At 39.6% G+C, this 18723-nt stretch overlaps 1 protein-coding gene across 1 annotated transcript in view; it reads right to left on the minus strand.

The window, feature by feature from the left end:
- Positions 1 to 11587, minus strand: part of LOC102204021 (vasoactive intestinal polypeptide receptor 2) — a 66582-nt gene extending 54995 nt beyond the window's left edge. Inside the window, exon 1 of the mRNA XM_005740729.1 lies at positions 11328 to 11587. Coding sequence (XP_005740786.1) covers positions 11328 to 11378 — 51 coding nt within the window. The 5' untranslated portion in view covers positions 11379 to 11587. The remainder of the gene's footprint in view (positions 1 to 11327) is intronic.
- Between the last annotated feature and the right edge of the window lie 7136 nt (positions 11588 to 18723).

Consider the following 18723-nt stretch of genomic DNA (forward strand, 5'->3'; position numbering starts at 1 on the left):
TTAAGCAATCAAGTGCAAAGTGCAAAGATTTAGCTTCAATTCAAGGGTCTGCCAAAATCGGCGCAGTGACAGTTATGAATTATAACCTTTTAAAAGAGATGCAAGTTTCACTGGGTCCAAAGTGAAACACAAGAAAAGCATTTTGAAATCTTTTTGGTCATCAGTGACTGAACTCTATAAACCATGGATGTCACGAAAGTCTCGGTTTTGATGCAAACCTTCGGTCTTTTTGGTCTTAAAAAAAGCTCTTAAGTTGCTTCCAGTTATGTTTTGGGTCATTGTCTTTCTGTTTCTTTACTTGGTTTCTTTACTTGAAAGCGCCGTCGCATCAATTTTTAAACAATCGAGTGAATCTGAGCACAAAGTATGACTCCTTCCACTCAAGAATTCATCCTGCTATCAGCAGCCACATCGTCCAACGCCAGTGATCCAGCAATCGCTGATCCGGCCTCTCTTTTTACCTCTTTGCTCTTTTCATTTTCTTTTCAGCCTAATGAAAGCCTCCATCACTTTATATGATGCCTATTTGCACCGCATATTGACAGGCACCGTGAAAAGCTAGTGCATGCACAGTCTTTTGCTGTGCTCGCTCCTCCTGTGTGAGTGTATATCAACAGCACGCTCAGGCTCTATAAGTAAAGGCTTCCTTACTTCGTGGCTTGTTCCTATCATTTCCATGCGCCTCTCCTCCTGTGCCCCAGATTCCTCTCATACGTCACCCAGCCAGCCAGAAAGCCAAGCCTCCTGAAAATCTCTTCACTGGAAACTAACCTGCCTGCCTCAGACTTTTCCACAGTAAGACCTTGTTGCCCATCGTCTGATTTGCTAATAAAATACCTGAACTGATTCCTACAAGTCCACCTTCTACATTGTTGAGTTATTCACTGCGACTTTCCCCATTTGTGAAATTACCTGCTCCGTGTCACCAGATCAAAAAAAGCTTCAATATGTGGAACCACAAATACCTGAAAACACTATTCGTTTTAACGCATCTCTTTGTATCTTCTGTCTCCAAACTGTAAATGTTACAATTTCATTTAAATGTCACACCACACTTTCGCTTTGTGACACCTTACAAAAATATTTTCTTCTTTTTCTCAACAACCGAGGAAAACATAAAAGAGGTTTGTGATCCCAAAGGTGGAACACAATTCTGCTATTTCTCTACTGAAGAGAAAACAGAGTCAAACACGGCGCGCTGACAACAGGATCCGCTATCACTACACAGCCTGGCAGTAAAATGTCAATACATTTCCATATAAGAAAGAGCAGCTGCAGCTTTCTGTTTTCACTGCTACATGATCGGATCATGAGTCACTAGTGAGTCATCCGGTTTGCCTCTCTGAAAAGACCACCAATCACCTCAATTATCACCTAAGCACCAATAATTAAGGCGCAGCTTACAGCATCCGCTTAGTGGACTCTTGTGTGCACTGCTCTGAGGTTTAGATGCTCTAGGTTTTCATTTCTTAGAGACAAAGCACTCAACTATATTTTAAAAAGATAACAGTGATAAGGAGACAGTTACACTTTTATAAAAGAATATATTTGCTAAATAATTCAGCACTCTAGGTGAAAGAGGTTCACTGTGATTCAGTGACATCACTACTGGTACAGCTGATGTCACTTCCTCTTAAGGGTGATAGTTTTTTCATAATGCACGCTCCCAAACTAATCTCACACTTTTTCTTTACTCATTCTGCAACATTTTCTCAATTTTTCAGCATCCCTGCTGTTTCATCAGTAGAGAATGACTCCTGGTGGTAGAAGCCACAACGAAAATCAACCCGTGGATCATCTCAAGCTCAACTTCATCAATTCATCCATCCATTCTCTTTCACTTAACCAATTCGGAGTTGAGGGGAGAGCTGGAGCCTATCCCAGCTGCCACAGGGCAAGAGGCAGGGTACCCCCTGGACAGGCCACCAGTCTGTCACAAGCTAACAGAGATAAAGACAGCCATCCACAGTTGCAGTCACACTCACACCTACGGCGAATTTAGGATCACCAACTAACCTGATCCAACTAACTTTGGACCTCCTTGCTGTGAGGCAATAGTGCTAACCACTGATCAGCTAACCTCTGATGTCCTAAAAAGAAATTCCCATCAACCAATTCCCAAACTCCATTAAATAGATGTATAAAAAGAAGTATGATGTTAATGTAAGTTGAGGTGAATGAATGTTATCACTGTCTATAACAATCAGTTTCAACAGCAGGTGCTCCACTTGTTTGCACAAACAAGCTCCTTCTCTGATTCAGTCCAGTTCAGTTTTATTTATACAGCACCAAATCACAACAGTCGACTCAAGGCCCTTTAAATTGTCAGGTAGACCCTACAATAATGCATACAGGGAAAAACCCAACATTCACATGAACCCCTATGAGAAAGCACTTGGCGACATTGGGAAGAACAAACTCCCTTTTAACAGGAAGAAAGCTCCAGCAGAACCAGGCTCAGGGAGGGGCGGGGCCATCTGCTGCGACTAGTTGGGGTGAGGGTTCTGCAACCTTCAAACTAACAGTAACAGAAAGTTCTTGGGTTTGAAGAAGGACCCAGTCTTATCATTTATGTCTACTAATCTTAATTTTTGCTGTTTTATACAGTACTGTGTATCACTTAGCGTGCTGTGCTGATAATGTTGAGTCATTTAAAGGCTGTTGAGTGCCAAAAATGGCATTTTAATTGTTTTCAAGTTGGCTGCTTTGTAAAACACAAGTTGGAAACATGTTACACCCACAAAGTTTGAATTCACAATTCTGCAGCAGTTTGTATTTTTAGATATGTTCAGTGAGATGTTATGCTGATGAAACATCAAAGCCATACTTGAATCTTGTGGGGGGTGTTTGGGGAGGAATAAAAGGCTTAGAGCAGTTTTTCTGTCTCCTCTTAAAGAGCTTTTTTTTTATTATTATTTTTTGTTTTTGTTGTGTTTGTACTTTTTCAGAGGAGTGTGTAGGTTTTCTTACTGCTACAGTGGGAGTCGGGCTTGTATATACACCTTCTTTACTGATGCTTTCATTGCTGGTTGTTGAAAAGAGATGCTTGAATTCATGGATATTAAAGATCTAATTGGATCAATTATTTTATGACAGCACTGAGAGCACAGCCTTGTGGGTGGGGTGTGGGTTTTGTGGATGCTGAAACTTGCTGATCCCCCTGGAGGTGGGCTCTCATTCGCCCTATGTCCTCGATCAGCCCTGCCAGCTCACTGTGTAGGTGATCACATACAGCAGGTGCTTAGGACTGTCATTTGCCATTCACAATAAATAACACACACTTTGTGAAGAATATGAGCGTGCTTTTGAGGTCAATGCTCAAAAAAAACAGCGTGAGCCTACTGGATTCTTTTGGATCACATTCACATCTGTAGTGCGGTTTGTTTATACATTTGAAGTACAAAATAAAACATATTTTATGATGTATCAGTTTCTGCGCTCACATGCCAGGAGTTTGTCTGCTTGGTTTTATTAATTTTGGCAGGTTAAAATGCTGTAATTCAAGCCATGGTGCAGACTAAACAAGTGACCCAAGAGTACCAGGAAATGGGACTCTTGAATTTCTTCCATTTGCATGAAGCATAAATACTCATACATTTACATTTGTTCACGTGTATTAGCCTGTCTATGATGATTAGCCTGTAGAAAGAGTTATCTCAAATCATTTGCATTTGAAGGTCAACTGAAGTTAATGAAACTAAAGAGAAAACTGTAAAGGACGGTTAGACACAGAGGACAGAGGTAGAAGGGCAGTAAGTCTTGAAACACAGTGTACCTCAGGATACTTGTAATGTGCCGGTGCTCACTACCAAGTGAGGGGGGAAAACTTTTGCTGCAAAGAGTGGGATCTTTTGATCTCATGTATATGTAGATGAGAGTAATCCCAGCTGTGTCGAAGGACAAAATGTTTTATTTTGGTCTTGGAGTTTCCCTAAAATTGACTAGAAGAGAACAGTCTGATTGATCCAGCTGAATGTCTCACTCAACCTCTCCTTATCTATGCACAGCTTTACAACTCCCTTAACTCTTTATGGCATAGATTCAACAAGGTGTTGAAAAGTATCCTGAAAGATTTTGGTTCATATTGACAATAGCATCACATGCTATTGTCAATGTGCATGCTGCTTATTTCCAGTTCCACCACCTCCCACAGGGGCCCTGTTAGAGTGAGATCCTGTGATTGTTGAGGACAATGAACTCATAACCATGTTCATAAAACCTGTTTGATACAGTGCATTAGCAGCTGTCTGAAAATGAGTACACCCTCGTCATAAATGGATGCACGTGGTCAGCAACAATAGTCGGGAAGTGTTTCAACAATGATCTTGTCAAAATCAATGGAATTATGGACACAGTCAGATTTTGATTCAGCATACAATACCATCAGGAAAGCCTTCATTTTTCAGCATGATCCCAAACACACTGATAATACAGTAAAAGCATACCTGGATAGAAAAACGCACAGTGGAACACTTTCAGGCGTGGATTATTCTCCCCAGAGTTGCAGCGCCTTTTTTTGCTGCCTTGTCTAAACCATGCTGTTCACAGTAGTAGTGCTTTGTGTGTTCTGGGGAATTAGCAAAATATGAGTATAGCATCATATATACAATACTGTATATATAAGTATATACAGTATTGTATATGCTAGTGACTAAATGCAGGATCATGAGCTCACTATCCAGCCAGATACAGGCTGTTACTGGGATTTGTTGTTCCTCTGATCTCTGTGTTAGTAGCAAGTGCAAATTTCCCGTAGAGTCACAAAAGTCACATTAGTAGGAAATGTGTCAGGTCCAAATAAAATGAAATTATTTTTAACTGTCAAATGTCAGTCTGTAAAATAATGAACTGTTAAAACTGTTAATGTTAAAATTCAAATTATGACCTGCGAATTGAGTCTTGACTAGAAATGCTTATTATTAATCACTCAGTATAACGCTTTCTGACAGTCGATCTTTCAAATGAACACATTAGGTGCGATAAAGTGCGGTATGAGGTCTGAGCAATATCTGACTCTTAAGTACAGGCTGAGCTGATCTACAAAGCCTGTTCACTTGCTTTTAGTTCCTTTGTACTGAAGCTGGCAGTAAATCACTCACAGGGTGTCGTGAGGTTCCCCACCAATCTGGAGCTGAACAGCTAAAACGAATATTTGCAGCCCCCAATAAAGAAAAAGGGAAAAGAAAAATATTTTAACTCTTGCAGAAATAGTATTTCTGATATGTCCAGAAAATATGAAACTGTACTAATAATCTTTATTTAAATAAATTGCAGTCTGTGTCTCTCTTTTCTTTGTGTCTTTGTGTCCTGATATATAAAATGTTGCTCAACAAATCTTCACAAAAATCAATTTTATTCCTTAAAAAAAATTCACCACAAACAAAAGCTATAGTTTTACAAAGAAAGCCAATTTCTTTAAGGTGAAACCAGATTTTGTCACAATCAATTTGCGAGATGCAAAGAAAAATTCTCCTTTGAAGAACCAAATGTAATAGGATGCATTTTTACAACATAAAGCACTGAACTCTGCTATTTACAAGTTAACAGTAACAGTAGTTTGATAAGTTAAAGAAAAAACACACCAGACAAAATGAAGCAAAAAGCTTTCCCTTCCCAACCCCCACCAAACCCCTCTTTCTAAACAATTCAATTCAGTATATTTTTGAACTTCTCACATTTAAACATTAGACTGGTAATGTAACAGCTATTAACATTAACATTTCTAACACTATGCAAACATGGCTACCTAAATTAAAGGAATATAATACAAATAAGCTATAAAAGACAAAAAAAAAGATGGAGTGTCCACATGTCTCTTTGGCTGATCCTGGGTTTGTGTCATTTTCTTTGGTTCGATCTCCATGAACAGCTTCTGCAGTTTTTCAAAGGTGTATTTGAGCTCTCTAGGTTGAGAGTATAAATCTGTCCAGAACTCGTGTGCATGTTCACTGCTGAGCGAGGTGGTGGACACAGGAATCAGTGCCGAGCAATGCGAGTGGCATCGAACAGTCACGCGACACGATCGCCTTTGACTTGAAGTACATATTTACTTAAGGACAAATTGTCAGCTCCATACAGTCGTCCTCATTCTGGACGATCTTGTGAGCCGCCCTTTGAAGCCAGACTTTAAGGAACGGGAGTTCTTGTACTTGAAATGGAGTGACGGCATGTGGAACAGTATTACAGGGTTACTCCATCAAGGATTCAGAGAAATCCTTGCCATATAATGCACAACCGTTTATCTCTCTTATTACAATGCTAGAAATTATTGTTCATTGTTGGAATACAAGTGATTTGATGATGTATAGAGCCCCACAGCATGACCTGGACAAAGCAGCACAACAGGTGTCTGCTGCCTCCAGCTCCATCATGTTTTTAGCCCTCTCCATCACTGCTCAGCCTGGGACACTTTCAATACTGGCTGAAGAAACATTTAATCTTTCCCTTCCCCTCCAGACAGCACTATGTGCCATGTAATCTTGCTTCTTGGAAGCCGGACCAATTCTCTCATGTTCTGTTGCTACAACTCTGAGAAACATCCACTTAGAAGTACGTGAATAAGCCCGCAGCTGGAAGCTTTCAGCAAGCTATAAGACATAAACAGCAGACTGTTTTCATCATACAGCTTTGTTAGTTTGCCATTATCAAAAAGGAAAAAAAATCCAAACACACAGTCCAAACACAATTCTGTTTTCCCAAAAGTCACAAAAAAAGATTTTGAATGAACGTACCGTACTGGCCACGGCTTATCTGTCACGCAGAGATAACCACTGCATTTTTTTGGAGACCTACAAAGTCTGCTTTGGGACGCTGCAATGGCATAACATGCAGGTTTATCAGTTTTGCATCTTGTTTTGTTTATGTTTTCCTCTCTCATTATTCATTTCATTTTCACTCACTTTTTACCTTCGCTCACTGCTTATGTTTAGGTAATGAAAGGTGCTCCTTGATGTTTAGGTGCTGAAATGCACTTTATTAGGTTTTTCGACTAAAAGCTACTTCATTAGGGTTAGATTGATAAAAGATTGTGGACTGGATTAAAACACTTCAATAATAGCATCCCTGCACAGAGAAAACTGACAGACTTGGGAGTGACAGGCACGTCTTACAGCGCTAACCCAGTGTGTCATGTGCCACGACCAAAGGACATCTTGTGAGACACGCCGGCGGCTTGGAAAAAACTGCATTATTTGTTCAAAAGATTCTGTGAAAGCTGATTGAGGGAAAATCAGCTTCACATAAAACACCAGCGAGGGATTTCAGTTCTGATACTTTATTCCCCACGTTCCTTAGTTTCTTAATTAGCTCTGAGAAATTATCCCAAAGAAAAAGGCTTGTGATATTTTTTTTTATTTTCATCTTCAGCTTCCATCTTTACAAGCTTCATTATGTTTCTGCTCCACGCTTGCCAAACACCATCTGTCACTCAAACAGTGTGAGCTTTGATCTCGTCTTCTACGGCTTTTCTCTGCAAAGTATGGGCGTATTAGAGCTGGATATATCCAAACATTACTTGCTCACCCAGCATTAAAAAAAATTCCCTGATGTTTTGTGTTTTTTTCCTAATAATATAAAAGAATGTCAACAGAAATGAGATGAAGTTGGAAAACCTGCAGTGCAAAAGTTTTCTAAATGAGTCCTCCTCTGCTACGAGGATGAACTCTCATCAGACTATAGCACGACTTTTTGCACCCCAGGGTAAATATCCCTGGTTGGATCCAGTCATGTTGCAGTCCAGACAGATGAGCTTAATATACCACTGTGGCCTTCACACCTGAGTCCCTGCTGTTCTCTCGTGCATTGAGGCTACTGAGAGACACGCACAGTATGAGGAAATGTAGGAAATACTACCTCATCAACTCTTTATTATTCTCTTGAATTTTCCATCTGTCACGTTGGTGTATTGATTCTAAGTCGATGTCAGCTTCTTGTTTTTACTTTCTTTTCCCACTGCTGATGTCCGTGTTTATCTGCTCACAGTATATTCTGTACAAACCTAACATCCATACAACCAACATATTTAATTCAAAGGAACTGATTTTTACTCAGAAGGAGAAAAGCATTCGTGAGGTTGATATCTGTAGCTTCAGTTCTTATTAGAGCTACAACCAGGAATATTCCATTAGTGGCTCATATACTGATTAATCATTAATCCAATTATAATTTTCAATCCACTTTAGTTTACTGTATATGAAAGAAGATAACCATCACTTTTAGAAGTGGAACTAGAAAAACTTTGGCATTAGGTGATACCAGACTGATTGATTTTAACTGATAATTAAATCTTTTTATTTTCTCAGAGATATTTTTTATTAGATTGAAGCAACAAAGAAAAAGAGATACAAACAGAATTATTACACGCAAAGCAAGTAGATTTCAATGATTGTTTGAGCTGACATAATAGAATACAGATTAATGACGCATTCACATATCTTTTAATTGCTTTTATCAGTTTACCCCATACCCATACCACACAGTAGCCCCATCCCTGAAGCCAGGTTGAGAAAACAAAAACCAAAACAAGAAACACCGCCACAAATACAACAGGACAAAACAGAACAAAATAAAACAAACACACAAATAAATATAAAAAGAAAAAAGAAAAAAAGAAAAGAAAATCTACATTATCAATATTGGGGGTGATTTACTGAGAAATGCTGGAGGTCGGTTCGCAAACTGAAGGCTGGAAAAGTTCTTCAGGAATCATCCCCACATCTTGTAAAACTTATCACTGGTATTACTAATCGCATAACGGATCTTTTCAAGGCTCAGATAGTACATAAGGTCCCTCAGCCACTGAGCATGGGTGGGCAAAGGAACACCCATCCATCTTAGTAGGATCGCACATCTAGCCAGAAGAGAGGCAAAAGAGTGTGCGCCACACTGTGACGAGGTCAACCTTGCATCAGCCTCCCCAGTGGTGCCAAAAAGCACAACTAATGGTTTAGGATCCATATGGTATCCAAGATTTAGGGATAAGGTTTGAAATATGTCTGTCCAGAATCCTTCAAGGCTAGGGCACGTCCAGAACATATGGATAAGAGGAGAAAAACTTTAATTAATAAATTATGAATCATTTCAAAAAATCTTTATAGCTCACTTTTTTAATCTAAGTGGATTAAATTGACTTTACATCACCTCTTGTTTTTGTGAGATTAGCCTTATTTCCTGAATGCTACCAAAACAACCTGCACCACATGCAGAGTTGTGGACAGTTATCCTGGCAACATCAAGGTCATTCTCCACAGCTGGAAACATTGGGTGAAAACAGAGAGTATTCTTAGTGTGAACATAATGTTCAAACTGTAAATAAGTGGAATGAAAAATGAAAATGTTTTCTCAAAAGCCCTGAAAGAATGAGCACAATTTACTGGTTTGTTTAAGTATATTTCATCTGATACTCGTTTGGCACACTAAAGTAAGACCATGAAAGTTGTGCATCCCTCCATTTATGACCCAAGAATCAGCTTTATGTCAACAATTTATTCAGAATCAAATTGCAGCTTCACAAATCCAAATCAGACTGAAATGAATCTGATCCAGTTAAACTCAGACATGTTTTATGATGCAGTACATATCCTGGATCTCTAGTTCATGATGGCTAAAGCAGGACGTTTTTGTCTATTTAAGGGAAGGAAAATGCAAAATTGCACCGATGCAAAAAATCCTGTTTCTATAAGCAAAAAACAACAGACTTGCTCAAAACCCACCAAATACATTAAATGCATCGCTGCATTTTCAGCTGTCATGTATAACATCAGTCACCCACAGTAATGTATAAATATAAGGTTTGCATATTTAGAGAAAAGCTACACTGATTTAGACCAAGCTCCAGTGACTCTATTTGGACTCATTATTGTGAGGACGCAAGAATAAAACAAACTAAATTCACGTTAAAAGCCATCAGAGGTTGAAGCTAAAACCCAGCGAGAGGAGCTGTTGTGTATTTGGAGTGGCAGCATTTGTCTGTCAGATGATTAAACTGTGGCATTTGTTTTGTGTGATGTGAACATTTTTACAGCTCCATCTGCTTTTAGTCAAAGGAGGAGGGGGCTGCTGGGAAAAGAGCGAGAGCGCACTTCCACTGTTTATCCTGCGGGGTGGATCCACACAGAAGGGCAGATAATGTATGAGAGGCAAAAAAAGTGGGTTAATATCTGGAGGATTCCTCAGAAAGAACAACATGAAGTGAGAGATTATGTCTTCAAATTATCTTCATTAATGAAACTCTACAAAACAGCTTCAGCAGATATGAGGTTTAAAGCTACAATTAATGATTATTCTAATTATTAAATGCCCATAAAAGCACGATTAATCATTTTTGCTAGGAAGAAGTCTGCAAATATTAATATTTATTAATAATTCCCCAGATTCCTGATCAGATTTTTTGCCAATTAACTACTAATTAGAAAAACCCAGTACACTTCTATTTAAAAAAATGACTTCATGAAATCTGTCACTAACCCAGCAAATACTCACATTACCTGCTATCATCATCAGAAATGTTATTTAATGGTTAATCTATGAAAATATACCAACTCAGTTCATTAGCCAATTCATTTATCATCGTTTGAGCTTTAAGAAGCACATTTTATTACCTCGGGTTAAACACAATGACCTTACTGAGCATAAAATCGATTTAATGTCACATTATTCTTCATTTCAGCTGAAACCACCTTATTTCAAAGAAATTGTTTTGTCTAAAACTTGTGAAAATATAAATTCATTGAAGGAAACGTAAAGGCATAAAAACTCCACGAAATTAAAAAATAAAAAGCTTAACACATCAAACGTCAAACAAGGTTAAAGAGAAGTCCATCATAAAACACTCACTTTTCTTGTTTCAATATCAAACAAGTATCAAATCGTACTGCTGTAATGTCAGTTCGGACTTCCTCCCCACTAATTGGTGCAGTTAGAGAAATAATCGATGAGTAATTACCCATCAGTGAACAAGTCAAAAGATAATTTCAACTGAAAATAATTCTTCAGCTCTTAGAGCGCTGGTGACCGTTCTCACACCATACAATGAATGAAGCTGACACCGTAACTTTACAATCACGAATCATCAGCAAAAGGCAACAAAATACCACGAAGAAGGATAACCTGTCATACAACTTTAAGAACATTTAATAACAACAATGTTATCAGCGAAATGTGACCGCAAACTTTTCCTCCACCAGAAGGCTAATCAGCATCAAAGAGTGCAATAATAAAATATAAGCATCAGCTGTTAATGTGGGAATACTCAGTGTAATTTCTTATATCGCGGAAGTCTTCAGTATGTGAACGGTTTTCTGAATCATTTAGAAGCGCTAAAGACTCACCGTGAGCGGACAGGTTGACAGACACAAGGTGACAAAGAGCAAACTTTTCATGTTGACTCCTCAGCTGGAAGCCAGTGAGCTGTCCTAACAGGAGGAATTTGGGTTAAAACACTTCATTTAAACTCCTGTTAAGAGTTTTGATCCGGGTAAAAAAACAAAAAAAACTTTAAACATTTTTTTTATTCCATGAACGATATCGAGAGAAAAAGAGCCCAGTCTGCGGTGTCCTCTATCCACGCTGCTCGCTTCCACTGAGCTGAATGTGCGGACAGATCATTTACCCGCAGCTGACTTCTACTGTCAAGTTCACAATCGCATGGAATCACATTTCCGGTACGGGCTTTCAAAATAAAAGACAATAGTGTCACAATATCAGATTCTCACGGCAAAAGCTTTTCTCATAATCAAAAAAATGTCACATACACTTAAATGCCACTTCATTATTTACACATTACTGTGCTATACCCCTTTTGCTTTAATTCTTCTTGGTCTATATTGATGAGATCATATCACATCAGTGATGAGAATCTCCTGTTCCTCCACATCCCAAAGTTCCTAAATTGGATTGAGATCTGGTGACTGTGGAGGCCATTTGAGTCATGTTCAAGAAATCAGTTTGAGGCGGTTCCACCTTTGTGACATGATGCCGCATGCAATTGCAGGCAGCCATCAGAAGATGCGTACCCAATCATCAGCATTGGGGTTGTTACTCCAAAAAGTTACATAAAAGTTAAGTAAGTAATTTGTTACACTACTAGCTACTCTGTAATAGGAGCTCAAATGCACTGTCACATATTTATAACTAACAAAGTAAACTTCAGCCTTCAGTCTAACACGCCAACATTAATCGGATGCGGAACCTTAAACCCGGATTGAGGAAGTTGGAACAGTTGATTGACAGGATGGGATGGGTGCTCTCTGGCATCTCCTGGTGTAGGTGTCCTGAAGTGGGGGGAGAGCGATCCTGCAGCAGCGTTCTGCTGTACAGATCACATTCTGAGGAGCTTTTTGGTCCTTAGCACAGCTGTTCCCAAACCAGGATGTGATGGTGATGTTCTCTGTGAGGATGCTCTCCACAGCGCCTGTATAGAAAATCCTGAGGATCTCTGGAAGTCAGGAAGTCCAATCAGATTTTTAAAATACTTAGATCAGCCCCACTGGTATCAGTCGCTATGCCACATCCAAAGTCACTTGAATCACCATTTTTAACCATTCTGATGCCCAGTTTGAACTTTAGCAGGCCATCTTGAGTTGTTGCCGTGTGATTGTGGCATCAGATATTTGCTGACGAGGAGCTGGACAAGTATACCTAATGAAATGGCAGTGAGTTTATGACATCTAAAAAGTAGTATTCAAATTTTATTCCATTTACTGTTTGTTTTCTGTCTTTAATGAAATACACTCAAATATAGGTGCAGAAAATAAAACACATAAACATGGCGTTCCCAAAGTGTACAATTACAGAGAGAATTACAGGTAATAGAGAATTCTAAGGAAACCAGTTGAACTCATAACAGAAGCTCCACAAAACGTAACACCTGCCATCAATGCGATGTCGACTGAAACACATGGAGGAGGAGGCAGAGAGAGTTCGGGTACAAGGCCACCGGCTGGCAGCTAACTGTTCTGATATACTGTGATTTAATGTCCACTGACCATTAGCTTACATAACCGTTTCCTCGTTCTATTTTTCACATTCTCTGTCCAAAGGAGGACATGCATCTTGGTTTTCTGTCCCTTTGTGTTAGGCCTGTGATGGACTGGTGACCTGTCCAGGATGTACCCTGCCTCTAACTCTATGACAGCTGGAATAAGCAACAACTCCCCCCATGACCCTAAGTTTGATAAGAGCCTATTTTGCAGTGTTAAGAAAATAATTCCTGCCACTGCGTTATGTGCACTATTATCATATTTATGTTAATCATATGATGTCCATATTTCATTTTTATATTGTGAGTACCAGAATATCATGAAACCCATAAAGTAATACAGAATTAATCACATTCATAAAAAGTTGTATATAGCACTACTCTTCACTAACTCGCTAACCTGTGACGAAGGGGCACAAGTACATTTTGTCACAAGTTAAAATGCCTGTAATTAAGCTCATGCTCAATCAAACATGGGGGGGTCATCAAGCATCTGAATGGTTTGCCAGCTCTGAACCTTGCTGAAAGTTATGGCAGAGCTGAACAGCACTGGGTTGTGAGCGCACCACAGCACTAAAGGATGTCAGGTCCTCAGTCGTGTCACTGTCATGGAGTCAGTTTATGACTGCTTGGTCAGACACATGCATGTTAGTAGTCCACTGGAGGGTGTTTTGTACGTACTGCTCCTTCTGTTCTATTGGTCATAAAGGAGCAGATACTGGTCCTGCTGCTGGGTTGACGTCTGTTCTCCTGTAACGGCCAAGCTCCTGTTCTAGTAAAAACATCGTAAAATTTCATATGGAAGGAGGTGGCGTACCTTTGCAACCTTTTCATGCTACCAGTACTACAGCACATCATACATATATATATTATTCTAGTACAGTTGGTGTGGAGCGGAATAAACGGCTATTCTACTCCATTTTATTGATGTCATGAACTGGTGGAAATTTGAGAATGGGACCCAAAAGCAGACTCAATACACGAGTTGAACTATTTACAAGGTTTATTTAATAATTGGGAATTTGAACAAGAACATGGTTAGAAACTGAAACTTAAACAGGGGACCTACAGCCGAGGAAGGTTGAAAGCGGAGAAACACTAAAACACAGGGAGTGCACAGAGAGCAAAGTAACTGGGAGCTCTGCAACAGAGGAGAGGGAGGTTACCGGGCAGGAAGGCGAGAGAATGACCAGAGGTGAGTAGGTACTGCCGTGGGGTGTGCTTACTTGCAGACTGCAGGTGGTGAATCCTGGGGTAGGTGTCTCTGAGAGTGTCCAGTAGGGTGAGCACAGTGAAGGAGGATATCCAGTCTCAGAGGAGTGGCGATACACAGAAGGGCAGTCAGGTGAATATGAGGTCAGTATGGAAGTCCTTAGTTTGATATCTGACTGTAGTAGTTGGAGCAATTCGGACCAGCACTGACAGGAGGAGAATCTGGTAGGAACTGAGGACAGAGAGCAGTATTAGATACAGGACAGAGGACCATGGAACTCAACACCGGGAAGCCAAATTACTACCAGAGGTAGTAAGACCAACTGGTGATGAGAAGCAGGCAGTGCTGGTTTAAAAATCCTCCTTCTGGTTGTTCCTGGGTGAGGAGCAGGTGAGGCGCCAAAAAGCCCACATTGGAGGATGAAGCAGCAATTTCTCGCACACCTGAAAAAATCCAGATGCTCTCGCGAAACATGACACTTGAGTAGTGTAACATTTTTTTCCTTGTGAAAGTAACACACACACACTCTGTCACAGGAACCCTCGATCTGTGGGTAAAAGGCAGCCGTCATCCCCGCCCCACATGGGCGGAGCTATCAGCTCTCTCAGCGTGGTAAATGGGCTAGTTGTTAGTCTTGCTCTCATCGCATGTTCCCTGTGTGTAATTCTATTTCTCCTGGTATCTCTATTGACTCCAACAACCCCTGATCACTCCCTGACATTCACCTTTTCAGGAACACCATTTCTCCCGATATGGATTAAACTCACCCACTCACCCAACTTTAGATAACTGGACCTAATCCCAAACATTAATTCTTCTGCCATCCAAATGACTCAATGTTAGAAATATTGACTTGGCTGCTTAGTAGAAGGCTTTGAAAATAATTTGGACTGACTCCAGAATAAAAAGTTTTAAATTCACAACAAAGACATTGGATAATTAAGTAAGCAGACTATTTTAATTCGTGTCTGTCCTTTAGCAAATTCCTTTCTTCCAAATGATACTATTAAAAAATCCACATTGTGAGAATGAATTACTTGAATTTGACAGCTTTTATTATATCGACTGTTTCTAACAGCAGGGAACAGTTTGTTCATCAAACAGCTCTTATGTCTTTTTCTTTTATTTGCGTCTGTTTCCACTGCAGTGAATGGATGTTTTTATATAATACATTTTCAATTCACACACAGACTCACAGCTGCACTGGGTAGTGATTAAACAACTTTGTCATCATCTCACAAATGATGCTCCCACAAAGTTTGTATCCTTTACTACTACAATTTTCATCTTGGTTCTGACCTCTGGAATCATTTATTTAAGTCTACGGTGCTGCAGCAGCACCTTGGTAATGGTTTGTCCCATCCCAAAAAAAACTAAACACTGTTAACCGCTGTCTTCAGCATTAAAGCAGTGTATTCTTGGCCCATATATTACCTCGCCTCACCTCTTTCTTTGTGTAGATTACTATCATCATTAAAGAGTGGTGTTCCAATAAATATGATATCAATAAGCATCACAAATGCCCACTTAAAAATAAGAATACTGTGTTTGTTCTTTCTGCTGTTACCAAGTGGGGGGAAAAGAGCTTTAGTCTAAATCTGGCTGCCTTCAAAGTGCACAAGAAAAAAAACTAAGAGGTAATAATAATAACAACAACAACGACAATAATAGTAATAGTAATAATAACAATACATTTTATTTGAAAGTGCCTTTCAAAACACTCAAGGACACTGTACACAGCAGAATAATAAAAGCACATAAAAGCAAGCAGTTTTCACAATCATAAAAGCGTAAGACATAAAACTAATTTAGAACAAGAGTGGAGAGGTTATGTGGGGTGAACTATTTTGAACCAGTGATTTTTGAGTTGGGACTTAAAGAGAGAGAAGGAAGAGATATTTCTTAAATCAGGAGGTAGGGAATTCCAGAGTCAAGGAGCAGAGCAGCTGAATGCCCTGCACCCCATAGTGGCAAGATGGGGAGAGGGGACAGAGAGAGAAAGAGAAGAAGATCTGAGACACCGAGATAAAGCGGTGATCTGAACCAGATCAGAGGGATATGGAGGGGAGAGATGATGTATAGCCTTAAATGTGTACAAGAGTATTTTGAAATTGATGCAATATTTGACCCGGAGCCAATGAAGCTGCTGCAGGACAGGAGGGATGTGATGGATAGAAGGGGTCCTGGTCATAATACGAGCAGCAGTGTTCTGGACACGTTGGAGCTTGTGGATGGAGTTTAGAGTAAGACCAAAAAGAAGAGAGTTGCAGTGATCGATCCAGGAAGTAACAAGGCTGTGAACAAGAATGGCAGTGGCATGTGGGGTGAGAAAAATTCCTGACCCCCTGACCTCAGGAACATCAGTTCATTCCCTCTTTTTTTTCTTTGTTTATTAGAAACAAAGAAAAGTTTTGGTTCAGAAAAACACAGAAAAAGAACAACACTGACTCTTGATAGAAGACGCAATATTCAGTGGCGAGTACTTTGTATATCAATCAATGACCTCCTAACAAAGAGGTTGCGACCCTTCAACCTTCCTTATTCACAAATTATGTAACATTCAGCGTTCGCTTGACTTTAAATAAAGACTTGAAGTGAACTGTGAACACTGAAACCGTTTGGAGTTTTTTGTTTATATTTGTAATTAATTGGCTCTCAGGGCCCACTGTGAAGTGCAATTCACAGGTCCCCCACTTCTCTCACTACCATTACAACAGTGACACTTGCAATCAGGCATCTTTTCATCCCCACCACATTTTTGTGCTGTGAATACAATCAGAGCTATAGAAAGATGTCGTGTGACACACAACAGGCTAAGCAGAACAATGGGTCAAACTGGGGCCTGCTTGTTCACATGTGAAGAGGATAGTGTGATCCTACCAAACTGCAAAGTCTCATTACATCCATTCATCTTCCTCATAACAACTTGTAATGCTCTCATCCTACTTTTACTTCAACTGGATGGATGGATGGATGGATGGATCTTGTGTTTACATTTAGCCTTTTCTGCAAAATATTAAAAATGTCATCCCCCTGTTTTGTCAGCTGAGAAAGATAGAAAATGACTATGAGCAATCTGCTCAGAGTGGTATCAGCACGTCTCCTCCAGTGCATCTCATACTGCCCATTTCAGTGTCTGCTCTTGCTCCCCCTTGTCAGACCCAAATGCACAACAAAAGATGGGTTTGGGGAAAAAAGAAGTTCACAGGCAGCAAGCTGAGCCATAATACAGAAAACAGGCACAAGCGAAGCATGAGTGAGAGACAAATTGCTTGAAAGCCATGGCACAAAAAGAACCACAGTCAAAATGGCAATGTGAACGGGGAGCACCAACCCGTCCCTACTGGTCGCTTGTTATGTTGGTTTCCACCATGTGGATGTTTCTGAGTATAAGAGGAGGATACTTTTCGTTCATGTTCTGTAAACAGCTCCTTTATAATTGCAGCGTTTGTTTTTCCAGTGTTAGAAGTGGGTCGTGACCGTAGCTAACGTCATATATACCGCCTGACTCAGATTACTACAGCTCTGACCTTTTAGGTGAAATTAGTTTGGTGCCTCTGACCCTCCCATGAAGGTACATGGATTTATACCCCACCACCAGAGGGTTTGAGAAATTAATCATAATAGCAAAATGGCAATTTGGGCGAGAACAAATGTCGCAGTGTATTTCAGCAAGAGGAAACTAAATCATTTATTAACATGTATCACCCTGGATCAGCTGCATGTGTTTTTTTTATTACCTCAAATATAAAAGAAATGTCAATTTTCTGCATGTCTAAGGTTAATTTCTATATCTGCTGCAAAAAAAAGGCTTTCCAGTTGTAGGTTGCTTGTTGCCATATTTTCTGTGCTACTAATGATTGGAGTGGTCACGTTCTCTACATAGGTATGGCTAATACATATGCTCAGTGATATGATAATCACTGAAATAAAAAATAAGTACTCTAAATACAGAGTTTGACATTCAGCAGAAAAACTGAAAACTAATAAACTTTGGGAGAAAAACAATTTTTGAAACTTTATTAATATGGTTAAACTTTAACTTCAAATATTGAGTGTTCTTCACTGTATACTGTAATTGGGATGGAAGTGTTTTCCTCATTTTGTAACAGCCAGGAACAAATGACCATCCCAGATAGTGTAATGACCCCCATAGGTTAAAACGACAGCAACCAATTTTGCTGTTTCCAAGAAGTAATTTTGGCTTCATCGGTTTTGTGTAGCAGATGGCTTTAATAATAATTAACATCCTCTTGACACTCATGCCAGAGGACACGAGTCAGAAAATAAACATTAACAACAAATAACATTAATAACTGTAGTTCTTACCAGAAAGTGGATCCAGAGCAAAATAAAAAATGTGAGATAATAATAATAACAATAATAATAACAATCATTTATTACATACAAGCAGATGATTTTATAGACTGGCATGGCAGCTGCTGTCAGTTGTGTAATCATGCTTTCCCTGTTTCAGTGGTCCTCTGGGATCGGTCAAGGAGAGCTGAGCTGAGCTGAGCTGGAGCAGCAGAAA

Source organism: Pundamilia nyererei, unplaced genomic scaffold (assembly GCF_000239375.1).
Source record: "Pundamilia nyererei isolate P.nyererei 1_Seehausen unplaced genomic scaffold, PunNye1.0 scaffold00103, whole genome shotgun sequence".
NCBI lineage: Eukaryota > Metazoa > Chordata > Actinopteri > Cichliformes > Cichlidae > Pundamilia > Pundamilia nyererei.